At 40.3% G+C, this 24,456-nt stretch overlaps 1 protein-coding gene and 1 long non-coding RNA gene across 11 annotated transcripts in view; one reads left to right on the top strand and one right to left on the bottom strand.

Annotated features, from left to right (window-relative positions):
• Positions 1-24,456, bottom strand: part of NAPEPLD (N-acyl phosphatidylethanolamine phospholipase D) — a 50,458-nt gene that overhangs the window by 7,930 nt on the left and 18,072 nt on the right. For 4 of the 8 annotated variants that reach the window (XM_009203578.4, XM_009203579.4, XM_009203581.4 and 1 more), the window contains exons 2-6: positions 19,588-19,897; positions 10,729-11,375; positions 9,224-9,320; positions 8,835-8,902; positions 6,242-6,356 (exon numbers count right to left, since the gene is read on the bottom strand). In XM_009203578.4, coding sequence (XP_009201842.1) covers positions 6,242-6,356; positions 8,835-8,902; positions 9,224-9,320; positions 10,729-11,375; positions 19,588-19,897 — 1,237 coding nt within the window. Of the gene's footprint in view, positions 1-6,241; positions 6,357-8,746; positions 8,903-9,223; positions 9,321-10,728; positions 11,376-19,587; positions 19,898-24,456 lie in introns of those variants that run through there. The other 4 variants (XM_003896419.5, XM_009203586.4, XM_009203584.4 and 1 more) reach the window with 3 other exon arrangements.
• LOC103883134 overlaps positions 13,234-24,456 on the top strand; it is a 28,142-nt gene continuing 16,919 nt past the window's right edge. For 2 of the 3 annotated variants that reach the window (XR_645252.4, XR_001901090.3), the window contains exons 1-2: positions 13,234-14,009; positions 15,904-15,960. This is a non-coding gene — a long non-coding RNA (uncharacterized LOC103883134). Of the gene's footprint in view, positions 14,010-15,903; positions 15,961-18,550; positions 19,653-24,456 lie in introns of those variants that run through there. The other variant, XR_004183442.1, reaches the window with a different exon arrangement.

Raw genomic sequence — 24,456 nt, 5'->3', positions numbered from 1 at the left:
GATTAAGAAATTCACTCAAAACCACACAACTGCATGGAAACTGAAAAACCTGCTCCTGAACGACTATGGGTAAATAATGAAATTAAGGCAGAAATAAAGATGTTCTTTGAAACCAATGAGAACAAAGACACAATGTACCAGAATCTCTGGGACACATTTAAAGCAGTGTATAGAGGGAAATTTATAGCATTAAATGCCCACAAGAGAAAGTGGGAAAGATCGGGCCGGGCGCGGTGGCTCAAGCCTGTAATCCCAGCACTTTGGGAGGCCGAGACGGGCGGATCACGAGGTCAGGAGATCGAGACCATCCTGGCTAACACGGTGAAACCCCGTCTCTACTAAAAATACAAAAAACTAGCCGGGCGAAGTGGCGGGCGCCTGTAGTCCCAGCTACTCGGGAGGCTGAGGCAGGAGAATGGCGTAAACCCGGGAGGCGGAGCTTGCAGTGAGCTGAGATCCGGCCACTGCACTCCAGCCTGGGCGACAAAGCGAGACTCCGTCTCAAAAAAAAAAAAAAAAAAAAAAGAAAGTGGGAAAGATCTAAAATCGACACCCTAAAATCACAACTAAACTAGAGAAGCAAGAGCAAACAAACTCAAAAGCGAGAAGACAAGAAATAACTAAGATCAAAGCAGAACTGAAGGAGATAGAGACATGAAAAATCCTTTAAAAAATCAATGAATCCAGAAGTTGGTTTTTTGAAAAGATCAACATAATAAGACCACTCACCAGACTAATAAAGAAGAAAAGAGAGAAGAATCAAACAGACGCAATAAAAAATGATAAAGGAGATATCACCACCAATCCCACAGAAATACAAACTACCATCAGAGAATACTATCAACACCTCTACGCAAATAAAGTAGAAAATCTAGAAGAAATAGATAAATTCCTGGACACATACACTATCCTAAGACTAAACTAGGAAGAAGTCAAATTCCTGAATGGACCAATAACAAGTTCTGAAATTGAGGCAGAAATTAATAGCCTACCAATCAAAAAAATCCAGGACCAGACAGATTCACAGCCAAAATCTACCAGAGGTACAAAGAGGAACTGGTACATTCCTTCTAAAACTATTCCAAACAATAGAAAAAGAGGGAATCTTCCCTAACTCATTTTATGAGACCAGCATCATCCTGATACCACATCCTGATACCAAAACCTGGCAGAGATACCAAAACCTGGCAGAGACACACACACACAAAAAAAAGAAAATTTCACGCCAATATCCCTGATGAACATCGATGAGAAAATCCTCAATAATGGCAAACCGAATCCAGCAGCACATCAAAAAGCTTATCCACCACGATCAAGTCAGCTTCATCCCTGGGATGCAAGGCTGGTTCAACATATGCAAATCAATAAACGTAATCCATCACATAAACAGAACCAATGACAAAAACCACAGGATTGTCTCAATAGAAGCAGAAAAGACCTTTGACAAAAGTCAACAGCCCTTCAAGCTAAAAACTCTCAATAAACTAGGTATTAATGGAACATATCTCAAAATAGTAAGAGCTGTTTATGACAAACCCACAGCCAACATCATACTGAATGGGCAAAAACTGGAAGCATTCCCTTTGAAAACCGGCACAAGACAAGGATGCCCTCACTCGCCACTCCTATTAAACATAGTATTGGAAGTTCTGGCCAGAGCAATCACACAAGAGAAAGAAATAACGGGTATTCAATTAGGAAAAGAGGAAGTCAAATTGTCTCTGTTTGGAGATGACACAATTGTATATTGAGAAATACCCATTGCCTCAGCCCAAAATCTCCTTAAGCTGATAAGCAACTTCAGCAAAGTCTCAGGATACAAAAATCAATATATCACAAGCATTCCTATACAGAATCAAAAATCACAAGCATTCCTATACACCAATAACAGACAGTCAAATCATGAGTGAACTCCCATTCTCAATTGCTACAAAGAGAATAAAATATCTAGAAATACAACTTACAAGGGATGTGAAGGACTTCGAGAAAAACTACAAACCACTGCTCAAGGAAATAAGAGAGGACACAAACAAATGGAAAAATATTCCATGCTCATGGATAGGAAGAATCAATATTGTGAAAATGGCCATACTGCCCAAAGTAATTTATAGATTCAACGCTACCCCCATCAAGCTACCATTGACTTTCTTCACAGAACCGGAAAAAACTACTTTAAATTTCATATGGAACCAAAAAAGAGCCCACATAGCCAAGACAATCCTAAGCAAAAAGAACAAAGCTGGAGGCATCATGCTACCTGACTTCAAACTATACTACAAGGCTACAGTAACCAAAACAGCATGGTACTGGTACCAAAATAGATATATAGACCAATAGAACAGAACAGAGGCCTCAGAAATAACACCACACATATACAACCATCTGATCTTTGACAAACCTGACAAATACAAGAAATGGGGAAAGGATTCCCTATTTAATAAATGGTGCTGGAAAAACTGGCTAGCCATATGCAGAAAGCTGGAACTGGATCCCTTCCTTACACCTTATACAAAAATTAACTCAAGACGGATTAAAGACTTAAATGTAAGACCTAAAACCATAAAAACCCTAGAAGAAAACCTAGGCAATACCATTCAGGACATGGGCATGGGCAAAGACTTCATGACTAAAATACCAAAAGCAATGACAACAAAAGCCAAAATAGACAAATGGGATCTAATTAAACTAAAGAGCTTCTGCACAGCAAAAGAAACTATCAGCAGAATGAACAGGCAACCTACAGATGGGAGAAAATTTTTGCGATCTATCCATCTGACAAAGTGCTAATATCCAAAATCTACAATGAACTTAAATTTACAAGAAAAAAACAACCCCATCAAAAAGTGGGCAAAGGATATGAACAGATACTTCTCAAAAGAAGACATTTATGCAGCCAACAAACATATGAAAAAAGGCTCATCATCAGTGGTCATTAGAGAAATGCAAATCAAAACCATATTGAGATACCATCTCACTCCAGTTAGAATTGTGATCATTAAAAAGTCAGGAAACCACAGATGTTGAAGTGGATGTGGAGAAATAGGAATGCTTTTACACTATTGGTGGGAGTGTAAATTAGTACAACCATTGTGGAAGACAGTGTGGTGATTCCTCAAGGATCTAGAATCAGAAATACCATTTGACCCAGGAATCCCATTACTGGGTATATACCCAAAGGATTATAAATCATTCTACTATAAAGACTCATGCACATGTATGTTTATTAAGGCACTGTTCACAATAGCAAAGACTTGGAACCAACCCAAATGCCCATCAATGATAGACTGGATAAAGAAAATGTGGCACATATACACCATGGAACACTATGCAGCCATAAAAACTGATGAGTTCATTCCTTTGCAGGGACCTGGATGAGGCTGGAAACCATCATTCTCAGCAAACTAACACGGGAACAGAAAACCAAACACCGCATGTTCTCATTCATAAGTGGGAGGTGAACAATGAGAACACATGGACACAAGGAGGGGAACATCACACACTGGGGCCTGTCAGGGGGTGAGGGGCTAGGGAAGGGACAGCATTAGGAGAAATACCTAATGTAGATGACGGGTTGATGGGTGCAGCAAACCACCATGGCACGTGTATACCTATGTAACAAACCTGTACGTTCTGCACAAGTACCCTAGAACTTAAAGTATAACAAAAAAAAAAAAAGTAATGGGTAACAGATCCTCTCTGAAGATTATATCTACTTTATAATTCAACTAACTCATGAGGTTTATTCAACATCAAAACATGAACAAATTCCAAATTGCTAAAAGCTAAATGAGTTTTTATTACATTCTCATTAAGAAACAAAGATGGGCCGGGCGCGGTGGCTCACGCCTGTAATCCCAGCACTTTGGGAGGCCAAGGCGGGCAGATCACGAGGTCAGGAGATCGAGACCATCCTGGCTAACATGGTGAAACCCCGTCTCTACTAAAAAAAATACAAAAAATTAGCCGGGAGTGGTGGCGGGCTCCTGTAGTCCCAGCTACTCTGGAGGTTGAGACAGGAGAATGGCATGAACCCGGGAGGCAGATCTTGCAGTGAGCCGAGATCACACCACTACACTCCAGCCTTTGCGACAGAGCAAGAGTCAGTCTCAAAAAAAAAAAAAAAAGAAATAAAGATGGAGGTTAGGTTTATAACAGGAATAATTCTTGAGGGGTGAATAATACAATAATTCTCAAAGACAGGTTTTTTAATCCTCTCCACATCTTCCCCATCTCAATAAAGAGCACAACTGTCTAACCAGCTATTTAAGCTAAAAATCTAGGAGTCAACCTTGATTCCTTTCTTTGCATAGGTTTAATAAAATACCATTACTTCATCTGAGTCACATATATATGGAATATACATATGGAATATGTGCATACACGCACACATATATAGATGGAATAAGAAATTGTCACTATATATAGTGGTATGGCACTGGAAACCAGTCTCAAACTTCTCCCTTCTCCACATACACACCCACACACCCACATTTATATTCTCATTTATCCTCCCCACAACCCCATGGTTAGTCATTATTCTATTCCTTCTCCCAACAGTGGCTAAGAATTGCTGCATTGTGGCTCAGGATTGCTGCCTCATGGCACAGGAATTTTGATTAGGGAGTGGGGGAATGGGCAGGCAGTGTACTAGGTAATTTTGGAACACACTGTATCTTTGGGAGAGAGCGGGCCATAAATGAGACAGAGGAGTACTTAAAACCACAAGAAAACACTGGGTTCCTGCAGAGAGGCTCTGGGATGGAAGATACCACAGAAAGTAAAGAAGCCAAGTACTAACCACACTTTTTGGGTTTTTTTGGTTTTTTTTTTTTCGAGACAGAGTTTCACTCTTTCACCCAGGCTGGAGGGAAGTGCCGTGATCTCGGCTCACTGCAACCTCTGTCCCCCAGGTTCAAGTTATTCTCCTGCCTCAGCTTCCCAAGTAGCTGGGATTATAGGTGCCTGCCACCATGCCTGGCTAATTTTAGTAGACGGAGTTTACTCATGTTGGCCAGGCTGGTCTCGAACTCCTGACCTCAGGTGATCCACCTGCCTCAGACTCCCAAAGTGCTGGGATTACAGGTGTAAGCCACAGGTGCCCAGCCAAATCTCACTCTTTTGCACAGGCTGGAGTGCAGTGGCACAATCTCGACTTACTCTCACCTCCACTTCCCGGGTTCAAGCAATTCTCCTGCCTCAGCCTCCCGAGTAGCTGGGATTAGAGGGACACACCACCACACCTGGCTAATTTTTTTGTATTTTTAGTACAGACAGGGTTTCACCATGTTGGCCAGGCTGGTCTTGAACTCCTGACCTTAAGTGATCCACCTGCCTCAGCCTCCCAAATTGCTGGGATTACAGGTGTGAGCCACCGCACCTGGCCTAACCATACATTTCTAAGTTTTGTTTAGAGAAGACCTTGGATCCAGGAAAGGAGAGAAAGCTTTATACTATCCTCTGCTTGCTCCCAGAACCCAGAATAGTAGCAAAGTTCTAGGGTCCATCTGCCTTAAGGAAAAATTGGCTCTTGTGTTTTAATCTAGGAATAAAATCACATTTATCCCTATGCCTGGCACATAGCAGACATCGAGTCAATGTTTACTGAGCGTATTTCTTGAAAGTTCCACACTAGCCTTACTTCTCCCTGTTGCCCTCCACTCTCCTGCTGAACTGATTCAAGTATTCCCCACACTAGCTGCCTCCGAGCCTATGCTCTGCCCTTTCCTCCTCTGAAAATGCCTTCCTCCCTGCCCTCTCAGAGCCAAGTTCAACTGTCACTTATTCCATCAAGCTCCCTCTGATCCCTGCCATCAGCAAACGTCCTGATGCTGAGACCATGTCATCTGTTCCACATTACAGCACTTTCCCCTTCTAACACCTGTATCACATACATGACTTCTGTCTTCTGCTAGCATGAGAGCCTGCTTGAGGGGTGAGACATGATGGCTTGCTTTTCTATTCTCCAGATCACATACAGATTTTTGGTTATAGAAACACAAGCTTTACTAACTTCAGAAATAAGCCAAAAGAAAACACAATGAGCTTGTTTTTTTTTTTTCTGACTTTATATGTGTGTATTGTTCTACTAATTAGTATGATTTACCACCCTAATTCATGCAGTGACTGTGATGAGTATGCAGTATCTGATTCCAGAGTCTTGGGTCTGAAAACTAGGGAACAGTGATGCCTGAATCCTATCATTGGTCAAACACACAGTTATTTTTATCACAATCAAACTTACCTCATTTGCTAAGGCAAAAGTTCCCCAGTGAATTGCCATAGATTTCTTTGTTTGGACATCAATGTGAATCCTTACAGCTTCTTCTGGGTCTACATGCTGGTATTTCATAAACCACCTGATGAAACAAGGCAATTTCTTAATTCTGACCTTTGAGATATACACTAAATTCTAAAATCTGTTTCATTTAATCAAACTTTAAGATTCTGTGCAGGACTATGGATGTTGAGAATTAAGAAGCACTCACTGGGATAAAGCATGCAATTTTGGGGAGGATGAGCTAGAAACCAAGTCTGAAGGTCAGGTCAAGGCTAGATTGTAAAAACAAAACAAAACAAATTCTGCACAGGAGTAAGTCACAGGAGCAAAACCATCTCCCTTTAATACACTTTCTGCTGAAAAATAAAACAAGCAAAAGTTTTTTTTGTACAAATTGCTATAAAATAAGTAAGTCTCAAGCAAACTCCCCTCTGAATAGTGAGATTTTTGTTTCATGTATACTTTGATTTTACTGGATCTATCTGAAGACACAATTTACTGATGATGCAGGGGAGGCAAGCCCTAAAACTGGGGCTTAGCCCAGGAGGGTTTTTGGCCTCACAAAGGAAAGAATTCAAGGGCAAGCCAGTGGTGTTGGCCAGCAATTTTTATTAAATGATACTGCTCCTTGCGGAGCAGGGCTAAGTTATAGGCAGTAAGTGCACTCAGAGTTGGCAACATATGAGGGGTTGGCAACTGTATACTCACTTATGCCCACTTTTAATTATATGTAAATTAGGGAATGGGTTAATGCAAATTGAAGGGCAGATTATTTAGAACTTTCTAGGAATGGGGTGGTAACTTCTTGATCATTGCCATGGAAAGGGGCAGTAATTTATTTCTAGGTTGTTGCCATGGCATTTGTAAACTGTCATGGTGATGGTGGGAGTGTCTTAGGCTAATGAGCAATGAGGGCAGCTAGGGATCACTTTTGTCACCATCTGCTGGTTTTTGCCAGTTTTTTCTTTTTTTTTTTTTTCTGAGACTGAGTCTCACTCTGTCGCCCAGGCTAGAGTGCAGTGCCATGATCCCAGCTCACTGCAACCTCCACCTCCTGGGTTCAAGTGATTCTCCTGCCTCAGCCTCCCAAGTAGGTGGGACTATACGCACGTGCCACCACACCCAGCTAATTTTTTGTATTTTTAGTAGAGATGGGGTTTCACCATGTTAGCCAGGATGGTCTTGATCTCCTGACCTTGTGATCTGCCTACCTCCACGTCCCAAAGTGCTGGGATTACAGACGTGAGCCAGTGTGCCCAGCTGCCAGTTTTTTTACTTTATCCATTGAGACTGGGAAATAAGTCCTGACTCACTGTTACTTTTAAAAGTAGATATTTTACAGTCCTGGATATGAATCAAAGAAACTGAATAGTTGGTAAAGAAATAAAAACCAAAACTCCAATTACAAAAGAATTTGTATGTCCTGCTGATACAAATTTGTAAAAACTTGCTAAAGCAAAAATAAACAAAAACTAGTACATAAAATTTAAAGACCAGGAGCCAAAATATCCAATTACCATTCAAGAAATTTTATTTAACCATAAAACTGAACAATGAGGTGTTCGGTTTGGCAAGAACATCAGACTAATGGGTAAATGATTAAGGAAATAATGAAAGGCTGCCTAATGCCTTGGGAAGAGCAAGGGCTCAGGAGGCAGAAGGCTTGGGTTTCCAGCTCCTGCAGTTCTTAGAATGCCTTTGGAAAGTCTGTTCAAATTCTCTGAGCTTCTATTTCTTTGTCCATGAAATATAAATTTACCCCATTATGTGAGGATTAAACAAGACAAGGCTTAGGAAGGCATAGAGAACATCATCTACTTTCATAGAATTCTCCCAAGAGTAAACAAAACCAATACTTTCAGAAGAAAGAAGTATTATTCCTGATACAAAGGAGAAAGTGTACTGTCTACAAGCAAATCCTTTGCCTTCCAAGCCATCAGTTTCAAGGAGGAAAAACAACACTGTGTTCACATTATTTACATCCTAGTCTGCCAGTGACAACTAACACTACAGTGAAGACCAACAGACATGAATTCAGCACAGGAGCTTCCACACTTTACAGAAGGCATCATGGAGAAGTTTATCCATCTGCAACAGATATTTACTGTTAGGAGCTGCTGGGTCCTACAGAAGCCTGAAAACAAAGCCACTGTGTTCTCAACAGCAAATGAGAGCAGCACTGTTCTGCCATATCTCCTGACTCTTGGAATTCAGGGAAAGATGAAAATGGTTTTTGCTGTTTCTCTCTTGATTTTTTTTAAATCCTAGTGCAAATCAAAGGGATAGATACATTCCTTTCCACCTGAAATAGATTTAAAATTTTTATTCTGATATAACAATTAAAATAAAAACTTAAAATCTTAACTGACTCGGATAGAATACCTGGTGACAGGAGATTCCCTAAAGAAAGAATGAAACATTCCAAGCATCTTATTGAAAGTTGTTTTTGGTGTAAACATCTTAAATTTATACAGCACTCTCAAGCTTTATTCGATGTCTTATTTCTAAAGCCGTTAATAGTAACCAAAGAAACAGATTACACATTAGAGGCTCTCACAATTTAACTCTCTTGAGGCAAATAATAGCCTCCTTGTCTTTTTCCCATCTTAGTTGTTTCCTGTTTGCCTGCAACACAAGCAGGAAAGGGGATTATGTGAGTAAATTTGGTTGTACACATTCTGTCATCACAAATATATGTGACAAATTTATATATTACTACATATGAAAACTTATTTTCATAACAACAAATAAAAGATGTTCTAATCTATTAAGAACATACATCAGGCTGGGTACGGTGGCTCACACCTGTAATCCTACCACTTTGGGAGGCCCACGCAGGCAGATCACTTGAGGTCAGGAGTTCAAAACCAGTCTAGCCAACATGGTGAAACCCTGTCTCTACTAAAAACACACACACAAAAACTAGCCGGACATGGTGGCAGGCACCTGTAGTCCCAGATACTTGGGAGGCTGAGGCAGAAGAATCACTTGGACCCAGGGGCAGAGGTTGCAGTGAGCCAAGATCACGCCACTGCATTCCAACCTGGGCAAGAGAGTAAGACTCCGTTTCAAACAAACAAACAAAAAAGGAACATACATCGAGTAAAGACCAATTTTATGTTACAAATATAAAACTGATTTGTAACAGTTCTAAAAATATACAAGTTGACAGGTTTTGAGAGGTTTCGTTAGAATTATAACTAATTAGAAAAGTAAAATTGAAGCGCCAATATTGATTTGTAATCATTTTAACAATTATCAAGAACCAAAAAAGGGTAAAAATATCTAGCCCCTCCAAATAAGGAAACTAGCAAAAAACAAAAAAGGGACAAATAAGCATTAATAAATAAAAATAGGGACAAAATGGTTTTAGTGAATGTAAAAATTTAGCAAATAACAAAATCGGATGAAAACAAAAGATTAGATTCATTCAATTAATCTATGTATTAGAGAAATACTTGTTCTTCTGCTTATGGAATTACCTAAACAAAATGTTTTTGTATGCATCTGTCCATGCACTATAGAATAAAATATTTTTTTAATTATCCATTGCTTTGTTACTATCAGTGTTTTGTTTTCTCTTTATTTGCACATATAAACCAGAGTTGACTGAAATCTAATTTAATTCTTTGAAATCACTTCTCTTTTCCCTAAACAGAGAATATTAAGGAAACGAAGACAGTGGATGAGTCTCCTTGGTGTCCAATGAGAGTGTGACCTTTCACTGCTCTGAAACAGGTCATTAGTGTGTCAAGGTTGGAGGATGAGTGATGAGTAGCACAACACCATAACCAGATTAACTTCAGTGCTGACTGAAATAAAACAATCAGCAAGGACTAATGCTATAGGCCAATTCCCTGCTTTTTCTCTTTGCTAAACGTAGGAGAGCTATAGGACAGGGGATTGGGGCACTCAAGTTATGGAGCAAAAAGTGGTTATATAAAGAAAGTATTCTCCATGTAAAAGAACAAGAGTAGGTTTTATTACTGGCTGACCAGTGTAGTTGAATGGTATGTGAACTTCTGGCTAGGTACAGTAATTCTTTAAACCTTGATCCTTTTTTTATGATAACATCATCCCTGATTTTGAGTAATTTTTTTAACTGATACAACTATAATTAAAATATTTTAATTCTCACCACAAAAACGTAAGTATGTGAGATAATGCACATGTAAAGCAGTTTGATTAGTCATTCCATAATGCATACATATATCAAAACATCATGTTGCACACCGTATACACAATTTTTACTTGCCAATTTAAAAAATATTTAATTTAAAATATTTAAAAATAAAATCTAACTGAATCTGACCCACCGACCCCCAATCATGTATAACAAAGTCCACCATTAAAATCATAAATTACAGTGTCACAAAAATCATAATTGCTTTACTTTTAAATTCAGTTAACTTACCACATAGCAGGAGTGTTTTCTTTGGAAGTCTACATACCTTGGTTCATAAGCTCCGATGGGAATAGCTGCAAGGTCAAAAGGTCCAAATCTTTTTCCTATCTCTTCAAAAGCAGGGCAATAACCAGTATCTCCTGCAAAAAAAAATCTATTCCAAGGCCCCAAGACAGACCAGCTGCCCCACAGCACCTTGTTGTCATCCATTAGAGTCCTTTTACACCAGTGCTGGGAAGGTGTAAAGACAAAGGTGACCTTATCATGTCCGGGGACACAATTCTCCTCCCACCAGTCCAACTCAATCACATTCTCACAGCCACATTTTTGCATCCAGTCAAGAAGACCCAAAGGCACAAACCATCTCAACTCGTTACCAAATCGCTCATTCAAAGCAATGACAGAATTGTAGTCCAGATGGTCATAGTGGTTGTGACTGATAAGGACTGCATCTATTGGAGGGAGTTCACTTATTGTGCACGGGGAACGACGAAATCGCTTTGGACCCATGTACTGCGATGGTGAAGCACGAGAGCTAAAGATGGGATCCGTGAGAAATATGAGCTCATCCATTTCCACCATTACAGTGGCATGTCCCAGCCATGTGACTCTTAAGCCAGCTTCCCTCACTCCAGCTTCTTCAGGGTTAGTGATAAAATATGGCTTAAGCACTGGGAGTTCTTTGTCAAGTTCCTTTGTGTATAAAGAAAGCAAGACAAAAGAGTAGTTAGAAAAAAAAGTATTATATCATCATAGTCCACATTTTGACCTAAATAACAGCAAGAAGAGCTATTTTCAGAGAACTAAAGTTACTCAATAAACTTGCTACACTTTTGCTTTTTTCTTGAAAATGCATACTTCTTTCTGAATCTGACTTAATAATCACGATAATATGGTAATCTTCTTCATCCCAAATGCAAAAGGGAAAATTAAATTTAAAACTCTGAGTGCTGCTAAATGTATTAATTTTTTAAAAGCTCTCTTCAGTAGTGCCAGAAGTAGACTGGCCTAGATGCAGTCATTTTTTTATTGCCATTCTACTCAGCTGATGTATTTGCTGCTAAAAACTGCCTTAAAAGCGGGTCAGTCCCTGGAAATAGTAAAGAAAGCTTATGACCATTTATTTGTAGCTCTTCGATTTCAGACATGAATCATGAATCTGATATTTTTCTTTTTTGTTTGTTTGTTTGAGACAGGCTCTCGCTGTGTTACCCAGGCTGGAGTGCAGTGGCATAATCAGAGCTCTCTACAGCCACAACATCCCAGGGTCAAGTGATCATCCCACCTCAACCTCTCAGCTGGGATCACAGGCACGCAGCACCACCATATCCAGCTAATTTTTTATTTTTTGTAGAGATAGGGTCTCATTATGTTGCCCAGATTGGTCTTGAACTCCTGGGCTCAAGCAATCGTCCTAGCCTGCCCCCTCAAAGTGCTGGTATTATAGGCATGAGCCACTGTGCCTGGCCTGAATCTCACTTTCTGAGTTTCAAAATGGAGCGCTGTGATGATTCCTGGACAAATCACAGTCATAAATTGTTTTCTTCATTCCTTACCTTTCTGATTTTCTACCATTGATCAAACCAACGTGAATATGATCCCTTCCTGTGAGAAGCTGATCACTGAGGTAAGGGGGGTGGTAAATGGGTATAAAACAATAACAAAGTGTGAAGAGTATTATTCCTTGCTTATTCTACATTTTATACTTGGATTAAGCTAGGCCAAAACGTTGTAGGCTGCAGCGTCACAGTCTTGGCTTTTATAAAGCTCTTTTACTGAATTGTGCTCTGGTACCATGCTATATAGCTGCATGGAGGTCTCTCATAGGAAGCCACCTCATGAAACTTGCCATGCATGTGTTCAGGCTGCAGACTTGGTACCACCTCCACCTTCCTACTTACCCCAGAAACATTTCTCTCCCATCTCGTAACAGGAAAAACTCTCCTTCTCCAGAGCACCTGGCTTTGTCATTTCTGTCACTGGGAAAACTCTTAAGATTTCATGCTACTTCTCCTTTTAACTAGGAAGTTCAGAGGAAAAGCTGAGGCCACCTGCAGCAATGTGCAGCACATGATGGAACATATTTCTGTATTAACTTTATTCTTGGCTTTATTTTATTTCTCTAGTCTAATAGTCCATTTTGCTCCTAGACTGGCTAGGTATAGTAATTCTATACCTCATCCATTTCTTGTTTTACTGCTTTATGTATGTTTGTAAGTTGCCACTAAATCAACTTTGAAAGGGTGTGGTATTGGATAAGTAGTTAAAATACAGGTCATGTTATAGCCTGATAAGAAGGAATGAAGAGCCCAGTTGCCAAAGACATCACAGACACAGTGACTTGTGTGAGTTCCTGAAGAATGATGAGAAATTCATGATGCAGAAAAAAGGAAGAAGGGCATTTCAGGTAGAGAAACTACCCAAGCAAAGGTACAGAGCCAAACAGGAATGTGGTGTTTGAGGGGGACAAACTAAATCTATAAAGATGGAAACACAATAAGCCTTGAGTGTCACGCTTCACTCTAAGACAATGAGGAAGCATCTTTTTTTTTTTTTTTTTTGTAGAGACAGGGTGGGTTTTTCCATGTTGCCCAGGCTGGTGTCAAACTCCTGGGCTGAAGCGATCTGCTTCCCAAAGTGCTAGGATTACAGGTGTGAGCCACCACACCCAGCCTAGGAAGTATCTTCTTGCCCTCACACGTACACACACACGTACACATGCATGCGCACACACACACACACACACACAAAGACATGACCCAATTATGTTTAGATAAAACAATTCTAGAGTCCAAATGATGGAATGGAGAGTGTCACAACAGTTGCCAGGATATGAAGAGATGAGGACCTGAGCAAAGGAGACAGCGGTAGACAGAGACAAGAGAGGACAGATGGGGAGATACTGGTGAAGGGAAACTGAGAGGTCAATGGGAGAGTCTGAATGGGAAGAAGGCCTGGACAGGAAGAGAAGGAGCAGCACAGGTGGAGGACAAAAACGTTTCTCTTAGCCACTCTAACCTTTAGTTTCCTCATCTGAAAAACGGGTATAATAATTGTACCTACACTTCATTCCTGTGAGGATAGAATTAGGAGTGGCTGGGACATAATAAGCACTCTACAAGTATTCCAAAAGAAGAAGCAAGCAAGTTCCAACCCTGACAACCAACCAGGCACCAATCCTACCAATCTTTTGCATTTCTGTGGCGCTACTAACCTAGTTAAGATGCTAAGAAATATTCAGACATTCAAAGCTCTCCAGATTGCTCAACTATCTGCCTGTCAACTCAATCCACGCAGAAGAGCCACCTCAAAAACAGCCAATTTAAGGTATAACTTAAGTCTCCTCTGCTGCAAAATCTCCACTGGCTCTCTACTGCCTGACAAGGTCTGTCTCACCTCCTCAGCCCAGCAGTGAGCTGCCCAGGGACTGCCCCAATTCTCTCGGGTTGTTTCATGCTCCTCTTTCACATGTGCTGTGCCCCATCTACATGGAGACTGCTTCCCACTCCTAGACTGAGCTCAAGAACCCTGCACAGTATTCATCCCATTTCTCAGGTTAAATTATCTTCCCCCTTATCCCTTCGGGCCATCTCTTGAGTCCCACAGCTGGAAGCACTCACTCCTGCCTCTCAACTTCCGTATCTCCCTATTCACACATCTCCTCTGGATATTCTGGTTATAGGTACACAGAATTTATCCTATGTCCTATGAAAGGTAGAATCATTCAGTGCTTAGTTTGATTAATGAAACACAGCATGTGCTCAACAAAATTTGTTGAATGGATGAGTAAATGAATGAATGTCAACTTTCAATCAGTTCTTAAAATTGGTAGTTAGGGTTAGTGAACAATGATATATGCCAAGTGGTATATACAGAATTAATGAGGAAAGGGAGAGGGAATGAATATAAACTGAGTACCTACTATGTACTCATACTTGGCATCATATTGGGCACATAATAATGATGAACTACCTAATGTATCAAGTACTTTAGCATAACACAAAACAAAATACTATTAACAATAGCTACCGTTTATGAAGTGCTTATGTGCTAGACACTGTACTAACTGCTACTGGCTACTGACCACAACACTGGAAGTAGGTCCTATAAACCAGCTCCATTCTACAGGTAAGAAAACCATGAATTAGGGAAGTTACAGCACTCAGGCAAGGTCACCCAGCCAGACCCACTGTAGTAAAACATACTTCTTCTCATTAAATCTCATTTAATAACATGTTTTCTTAAAAAGTAACAGCCTGGGGTCCAGGTTGGGAGAATAAGGGGGTATGAATTTCAAAAGAACACAAGGAAACTTTAGGGGATAATATATATGTTCATTATCTTGATTGTGGTGATCTTTTCAAGGGTATATACATATGTCAAAACTCATTAAGTTGTACATTTTAAATATGTGAAGCCTATATTATGTTAAAACTATCTTTAAAATTTTAAGGCTGGTGCTGTGGTACATGCCTGTAATCCCAACACTTCAGGAGGCCTAGGCCAGAAAACTGCTTGAGGCCAGTAGTTCAAGACCAGCAGGGCAACATAGTGAGATCCTGCCTCTATTAAAAAATAATAATAATAAATAATAATTTAAAAATAATAATAGACCGGGCACAGTGGCTCACGCCTATAATCCCAGCACTTTGGGAGGCCGAGGTGGGTGGCTCAACTGAGGTCGGGAGTTCAAGACCAGCCTCACCAATATGGAGAAACCGTGTCTCTACTAAAAATACAAAATGAGCCAGGTGTGGTGGTGCATGCCTGTAATTCCAGCTACTCGGGAGGCTGAGGCAGGAGAATCACTTGAACCCAGGAGGCAGAGGTTGCAGTGAGCCGAGATCATGCCACTGCACTCCAGCCTGGGCAACAAGATCAAAACTCCGTCTCAAAAAAAAAAAAGAAAGAAAGAAAGAAAGAAAAAGCATACAGAAAAAGGGGTAGGGAGAGGATGGACTCTTGTTTACTTGGTGAAACCAATCACTCACGTGGCATTTTCATGGCTAGATCAAGACTTTCTTGGCTGGTCTTCCTTTTTGAAAGCTGCAAAATGGAAAATCCCAAGACTCATAATTAACCACTATACTAGTTAATGTTTTACTTTTCTTGGGAAAAGGGAACAAATCCTAACATCTGTTCAATAGCTACTCTTTGCAAGGTGCTTTAGGTACACTGTGTCATCTACATTTGTGAAGCAAATATTACTGCCATTTTACAGATGACCAGACCAAGGCAGACTGGGGTCACTAAGAAACTTGCCAAAGTCATACAAGAGGTAAGTACCCAATCAGGAGTGAAATCTAGGTCTTCCTGACTCAAAAGACCTCTCTTTCACTAAGCCATGCTCCTTCAATGGCATACATATTAACTTACATTAAAATTAAACATTGAAACTCATATCTTCTTAATATACTTACTATTTTAAGAGTATGTGTTTGTGTGTATTAATGAGACAAAAAAGAAAGATGTGACTCAAATCCTTTTAAACCATGTTTTTAAAATATCACTTTTAAAGAAGACAAGGTAATACTTTCCTTCCAACTGAAGGTACATTTTCACCATCTTAGAACATTTTACTACCTATACTGTAATTTGCAACTCAGATTTTTAAATTTAAAAATAACATTTTTCTTTTTCATATTTATAAGATATATGTGAACACTGAATAAAGATACATGTGTTACCAAAGTAACTCCAATTCAATTAAGTATTGATGCTAATGTTTGACATTTTTGCCATGTGTATTAAGAGTATAAGATCTATCAAAATGGCTTAGTATTTTTAAACTCCTTGATTATAAGAGAAAATGCTCTTAATATTTGGAAAATGCAGAAAAATATAAATAGTTGCATCATTATACCAACATGCAGAGATTATAACCACTGTTAACATTATGATCTGTACTTGTAGTTCTATTTATGAATGGTTGCGATCAGAGTATTCATATTTTCTAGTTTTATAAAAAATTGTATATGGTGACATTTTCTGTCATCCCTACGACTCTATGAGATACAAGATTTAAAAATGAAACAAACAGGGCCAGGCACAGTGGCTCACGCCTGTAATCCCAGCACTTTGGGAAGCCAAGGCAGGTGGATCACCTGAGGTCAGCAGTTCGAGACCAGCCTGGCCAAACACAGTGAAACCCCGTCTCTACTAAAAATACAAAAAAAAATTAGCCAGGCGTGGTGGTAGGCGCCTATAGTCCTAGCTACTCGCAAGGCTGAGGCAGGAGAATCGCCTGAAGTCAGGAGGCAGAGGTTGCAGTGAGCCGAGACTGCGCCAGTGCACTCCAGCCTGGGCAAAAAGAATGAGACTCCGTCTCAAAAATAATAATAATTTAAAAAATGAAACAAATTATTGAGGAAATTGTTCAGAATGTAAATTTGTTTTGAATTGCCAAAATTTATTAAAATTGAAAGACATTGTTTAATTAATCTTCTCTGCCATGAAACTCCATCAGGCTGTCTACAAAAACCACTGGGAGGCTGAGGGTCACTAGAGCCCGGGTGTTTGAGGCTGTAGTGATGAGTCTCAAAGCTCTACTGCACTCCAGCTTGGGTGACAGAGTGAGACCCTATCAAGGGGTAAGCTGCATGCTTGCTTGCTATCTGTGGTCATTAAAATCCTAGACGTCTCTAGGAAATCAGGTCTGCCTGCACTTCTCGGAGACAAGCATGAATTTTTAGTTTTTTGTTTCTTTAAAACTTGCTGCATGTGCACTGTTGTCAAGCCGATTCTCTATACCTTTAAAAGGTCTCCAAAAATCTGCACTCAATCAATGGATAAAAACATTACCAATAATAAAACCATAAAGCTAGTCTAGACAAGTGAGATTCTATCATTTCAACTTCCAGGTTTCCGTTTAATGCCTGTGTGCCAATGGCTGGAGTTAGGCTTGCTCTTTAGGACCTCAGCAGTTATTCTCATCCCTCCTTTGGGACACAACTGTCCATAAGGCACCATCAAAAGCCACACTGCATCTGCACCTAGCATCATTCCTCCCAGGGGCCGACTCCTCAGAATGTAATTTTTTTTTTTTTTTTTTTTGAGACAGGGTCTTGCTCTGTCACCCAGGCTGGAGTGTAGTGGCGTGATCTCGGCTTACTGCAACTTTTGCCTCCCAGGCTCAGGTGATTCTCCTGCCTCAGCCTCCCAAGTAGCTGGGATTACAGGCACATTCTATTGTGCCTGGCTACATTTTGGGGGGTTTTTTTTGTTGTTGTTGTTTTTGGTAGAGATGGCATTTTGCTGTGTTGCCCCGGTTGGTCTCGAACTCCTCAGCTCAAGCAATCCACCTGCCTTGGCCTCCTAAAGTATGGGTATTACAGGCATGAGCCACTGCACCTAGCCATGTCATATTTTTAAAAAGATAAACACACAAGAAATTTTCTTAAATTACAGAGAATTGATCCAGGAGGTCCAAAATAGAACTACTATAACTAATAGTCATTTTAGAATAAGAAGATGTAGGGAAGGACATTTTCAAAGATATAGACGAAATTTCCTAGAACTGAAGGAAATGGATTTTCAGACTGAAAGGGCCCACCACACACAGAGCATAATGAATAAATAAAGAACTACACATCATGGCAATTTTCAGAACACTAGTACCAAAGAGAGGATTCTCAAAGTCTCTAGAGAGAAAACAAAGGGTCTGTTCAAAGGATCAAGAGTAAGGATGGCACTGAGCTTCCCCACAGCCACACTAGAAATAAAATTATGGAGGCAATACTCTCAAATTCTGAGAGAAAACTGTTTCCAAACAAAAATTCTATACCCAAACTATCAATTATGAGTGAGAATAAAGACATTTCAGACAAGCAAGTTTTCAAAAAACTTACTTTCCATATACCCTTTCTCAGGAAGTTCACTGAAAATATGCTCCACCAAAATGAGAAAATGACACAGAAGGAGGAACAAGTGGGATGCAGAAAATAAGGGCTACCATAGAAGACACAGGGGAGCCCAGGAGGCTGGTGAAGGGTACCCTAGAACAGAAGCCGGCAGAGACCCTGGGAAGGCATCAGCTCAGACTACAGCCCAGTGCTGAACCACCACCTGAGAGTCTTTCCCTCAGGAAAATGGCACTGAGAGGCCAGGGGAGGCAGGAAAATAATCGTCATAAATACACAGAAAGTCAAGCAAATGAAAGAGATGTTATTAACACGGCAGAGGGAGAGGTATATAAGGAAAGGAGACACAGCCATAGTATTTACTTGGTTCACCAATGAAAAATATTGATATACTCAATGTAAACCATGAAATCAACTTAACGCAAAACTGTGATCTATCTATTCTAACAGAATAGCAGAAGGCCAAGTAGAATCATCTTAAGTAAAACTAGTATGTTTAAAGGCTAGGAACCCAGAGTCAACTTTTCAAGGTCTGGAAAGGTCATCTGAAGCTCCCTTTCACAGTGTTGGCAGCTTTATCCAAGGGTTAAAAGCCAAGCACTCTAGGCCATGCCTTCACCCTCATAATCCATATTCCACACACATACCAGGCTACTACCTTCCAGAGCATGTAATACACTTTCTCACCTTCATGACCTTGTTCATGCCATCATCTACCTGGAAAATCACTGTCAAAATACTTTTTAGTTGGCTAGGCCCAGCTGAAATACTCATCTCCTCTGTGAAGACATCTCCAGCTCTGCCTGTCAGCATCACATTCCTTCCTGTACCTCTAAAGCACTCTGTTCCTACCTCTAGTTGCCACCAGATCAGGTCTGGTTATTCCTATATGCACTCTGTTACTGAATGATGAACTTTAGGGCCTAGGTTACACCTGTCCACTTTATCTCCTCAGACTAATTCTATGCCTTATGATATATAAGGGCTCAAATAATTAGTCATATATTAAGAGCAAATATAAAGCATTCAAAAAAGCCAAGCGCCACCTCTTTAGAACTTGGAACACCGCTGTGATCTTTCTCCATTATCAGCCATCTGAGAACATTTGGAATAGAGAGGTTTTTCCACGTTGGCCACGGATTCACAAATCTCCCATCTTTTCCTTTCTTGGATTTAGTTACATCTTCTTCTAGTCTATAATCTAGTTTGAAGCTTTTCCTGGAAAACCTAGAAGAATCACTTCCTCTGGAATTCCGTGCTGAATTTTGACGTTTTCTTACTGCTTCTTTAGGATATTGGCTGCTTGTCATCAGGGACTGGTTGCTTTCATTTTCATCCATGTCCTTTGGTGAAGAACTGAAAAAAAGGGGGAAAAACACTGAGTTGAACATAAAGGTAGTCAAACATAACACAAGGTACCATTTGTTAGCCAATAAAAATTTCTCCAAACTCATAAAAATATTATGTCTGTATTAGCTGAAACTTTCTTCCTGCAAAGCACAATTTTAGAATACAGTATTACTTCTTGCTAAATAAGAAAGATGTGCCAGGCGCAGTGGCTCACACCTGTAATCCCAGCACTTTGGAAAGCCAAGGCAGACGGATCACCTCAGGTCGGGAGTTCGAGACCAGCCTGACCAACGTGGAGAAAGCCCATCTCTACTAAAAATACAAAATTAGCCAGGTATGGTGGCACATGCCTGTAATCCCAGCTACTCAGGAGACTAAGGCAGGAGAATTGCTTGAACCCTGGAGGCAGAGGTTGTGGTGAGCTGAGATCACGCACGCCATTGCACTCCAGCCTGGGCAACAAGAGCAAAACTCTGTCTCAAAAAAAAAAAAAAAAGAAAGAAAGAAAGAAGTTTACCTATTAGCATAACTGCCAAAAAGCCCTTAAAAAATCCTTTATCTCCTGCAATCCAAAACAATGTATTTCCCCAGTTAGCATGTAAGCATATTAAATTTTCCATTTCAATGATGTTTTGTAGAATAAATTAATGTACCTTCATGAATCTATAATATTTTCATACATGTATTTAAAAAACATTATTGTTAACAATGCATAGTAAGGACTGCTTCAGTTCCTTGAGAGAATTTAGTAATTCAAGCAAGTCACATATATACCCCACTAGGCCTAGCCATAGTTACACTGAAGATATTCTGTAACCAATGCCCCCAGAAAGTACAACCAGTCCAAATCCCTAGAAAGGGGATAACACATTAACTGAGAAACATTTCAATAATGTATTTAACTGATCAATAAAATACATTTAAATTAATTCAGAACTGCCAAGTCAGTGAGTATGTATCCTAGCTATACGACCTTGAGCCAGTTTCCCACCCTCTCTGTATCCTGATTTCCTCATCTATAAAATGGAGAGAAGGTTACTTGCCTCCTAGGGTTATTGAGAAGACCTGTAATACAAATAAAGCACTTGGAAACATAGTAACACACATATAAACCCACCATCACAGCTCAATCAATGTTAGCTGTTGCTGCTGACCTTGTTTTACTGCTACTACTGCTACTACTGCTACTGCTTAACTCAAGGCATTAAAATCCCTGATTTTGAACTATACAGAACTCCAGATACACAAAAGTGGTCAATAACACATCTGCCATGAATTTCATTTCTTTCTTATTCTGTTAAACAAACATTTGCTTTCTGTTTCATTAGTTAAATACAATGCACACACAAAGCACATTTTATAAGTGGAAATAAGGAAATGAGCACAGTAACTGAAAGCCAAATATTATTTTTATGGCTACAATGGTGTTTAAATAGAAATACTGCCCCAGAGAGAAAGGGAAAAAACACAAACCCTAGGATGAACACGTACACAGAACCAAAACTTTTTTTCCAAATTGTCTAGAGTAAATAGTCTGTAATCTAGAGAAGAATCACTGTGAAGAAAAGAAACCCCAGCTGAGACTAAAGCTAAAGCACACGCTGTTGCTCAGCCATCACTGTGTGTGGGAGAGTCCAAGAGTTAAGAGAGAGTCTAACAAGATTTATACTTTGGGCAAATAACTTATTCTTTCTCATCCTCCATTTTCTCCCTGTAAACGATCTACCTACCTGTGGAGGTTTCTTTCAAAGGATCAAATGACACAGGTACATAACGTACTTGGCACTCACAAATGCTCATTCTTCTTTTCCCTAATCTTGTTAACTGGCCATACATCTAAATTGTTTTTTCTCTTTTTTCTTTTTTTTTTTTTTTTTTTTGAGACAGGGTCTCACTCTGTCACCCAGGCTGGAATACAGTGGCTCAATCACGGCTCATTGCAGCTTCAACCTCCCCGGGCTCAGGCTATCCTCCCACCTTAGCCCCCCAAGTAGCTGGAACCACAGGTGTGCTCCACCATGCCTGGCTAATTTTTTTATTTTTTAGTAGAGATGGGGTTTCACTGTGTTGCCCAGGCTGACCTGGAACTCCTGGGCTCAAGCAATCTGCTTGCCTCCTCGAACTCACAAAGTGCTAGGATTATAGCTAAACTCTTTAAGTTATTCTAGAACTTAAAGTGGTCTCAGAGAGTAAGCTCTCATAGAATCACTTTTTCTGGGTTATAATTGAGTTCAGGCCAAGGACTTTACAAAGAGCAGAAACAATGACCATCCATCTGAACCTCACTTCATTTAACAGATGAAAATGCACAAGTTTAAATAGTTTAAGTTACTTCTCAACCAGATAATATGTCCAATAGGTGGGAGAGCTGACCTCTTGCTACCCCTTGTCATGATAAAACAGCTTATGAGATCCCTATATTTGTCATATACATATACATATAGATATACGCACATATATATCACAATTCTACCAAATATGTTAATAAATGTTTGGCTCATTGTTTTAAACAATCAAGGGATAAGGGAGAAAGGAAAAAAGGACACTTTGATTCAAAGACCACAAAGACAACGTCAAAATAGGATTTTGAACAACATCTAGTGGTCTAATGTAGCTAGGACATAAAAAGCAAGGAAGGGTCAGGCGCAGTGGCTCATGCCTATAATCCCAGCACTTTGGGAGGCCAAGGCAGATGACTCACCTCAGATCAGGAGTTCAAGACTGGCCTGGCCAACATGATGAAACCCTGTCTCTACTAAAAATACAAAAATTACCCTGGTGTGGTGGCATGTGCCTGTAATCCCAGCGACTTGGGGGTCTGAGGGAGGAGAATCACTTGAACCCTAGAGGCAGAGGTTGCAGTGAGCCGAGATTACGCCGCTGCACTCCAGCCTGGGCGACACAGTGAGACTCTGTCTCGAGGGGAAAAAAAAAAAAAGCAAGGAAGGTTTGTGACAGTCGAGACTATAAAGGGTTAAAAGATTGGACAGTAAAGATGGGACTAGATTGTGAGCCTGGACTCCCTCTAAGGAGGATGGGCTACACTGCAAGCAATGGGGAAACAATGAACACACTTAAAAGGCAGTGTACTTAAGGGCTGGGTGCAGTGGCTCACGCATGTAATCACAGCAATTTGGGAGGCCAAGGAGAGCAGATCATGAGGTCAGGAGTTTGAGACTAGCCTGGTCAACATGTTGAAAGCCTGTCTCTACTAAAAATACAAAAATTAGTTGGGCGTGGTGGCATGCACCTGTAGTCATAGCTACTTGGGAGCCTGAGGCAGGAGAATCACTTGGAGGCAGGAAAATCGCTTGAACCCAGGAGGCGGAGGTTGCGGAGACTCCTTTAAAAAAAAAAAAAAAGCAGTGTACTTAGGGAAGACAACTCCGGTAGCAGGATAAAGAAGAAAGGAAGTGGCCAAAAACTGGAGCTTGGGAGATGGATTGAGCGAAAACAGAAGAAGCCCTCAAGGTAGGTATTATAATCCCCATTTTTTAATAGTGAATAGCAGCCCAGTCAAAAGATGAGGAGGCAGTGCAATGAGAAGAGAAAAAGCAGAATAAATCCAAGAGACAATAAAGAAAATGAATCAGTAAGACTTGAGAGTATTTGGATAGTCACAAATTTTGGACTTTGTAGGGCTGGTTGGTCGGGAGGAGAGTGGGAAGAGTCAAAAATGGCAGCACCACTAATCAAGGTGGATTGTGACCCAGTGAGTTTGAGAAGGGTTTGAGGTCATGGGAAAGCAAGAACCAAGTCCTCATTGACACCCAAAGGAAATGGATTCAGGCTGCTTTGGGGGTTAAAAAAAAAAAACAAAAAAAAAACCACCCCACTGTGGTGGTGCAAGCCTGTAGTCCCCGCTACTCAGGAGGCTGACAGGGAGGATCACATGAGCCCAGGAAGTTGAGGCTGCAGTGAGCCGTTATCACGCCACTGCACTCCAGCCTAGGCCACAGAGCGAGACTCCATCTGGAAAAACAAAAAACAAAAAACAAAACACACACACACACACACACACACACACACACACAGAAAAAAGAAAAAAAGAGAGAAGAAAAAATTGGGTCAGTGATCTTTTCTTGTCTCTAAACAATAAGCTTTTTCAAAGTTGTCTATTCACACGACCTCCATTTTCTCACCTCCCATCCACTCAGTCTTTCACCCCAATCAATCTATGGGAACAGGTCTCATTACCAAATAGCCATCCTCTCCTAACAAATCCCCTCCCCTAACACACACAAAGTCCAGTTTTCAGGAATGCTCTTTAAAAAACAAAAACAAAAAAAATTCTGATACAAACCAAACAAAACGAAAAAAGCTCCAAAGGGTTTTTTGAGGGCAAAGGTCAGCAGGTGGTTCACAGGGTCTGTGTTTCTAACCCTACCCACACTCTCCTCTGCTCCATAAACACAGCCTGAAACTATTTCCTCAGATGTATCATGTACCCACGTCAGGGCAACCAACTGCCACGTTTTAATATCTTTGGGGTATGGGGAAATGGATAGTCACAGGATTATGTATTGCCATCCACAACAGATGTTAAAGCAACACAAAATGATGAA

Source organism: Papio anubis, chromosome 4 (assembly GCF_008728515.1).
Source record: "Papio anubis isolate 15944 chromosome 4, Panubis1.0, whole genome shotgun sequence".
In the NCBI taxonomy this organism is placed as follows: domain Eukaryota; kingdom Metazoa; phylum Chordata; class Mammalia; order Primates; family Cercopithecidae; genus Papio; species Papio anubis.
This window is presented reverse-complemented; position numbering and strand designations above follow the sequence as displayed.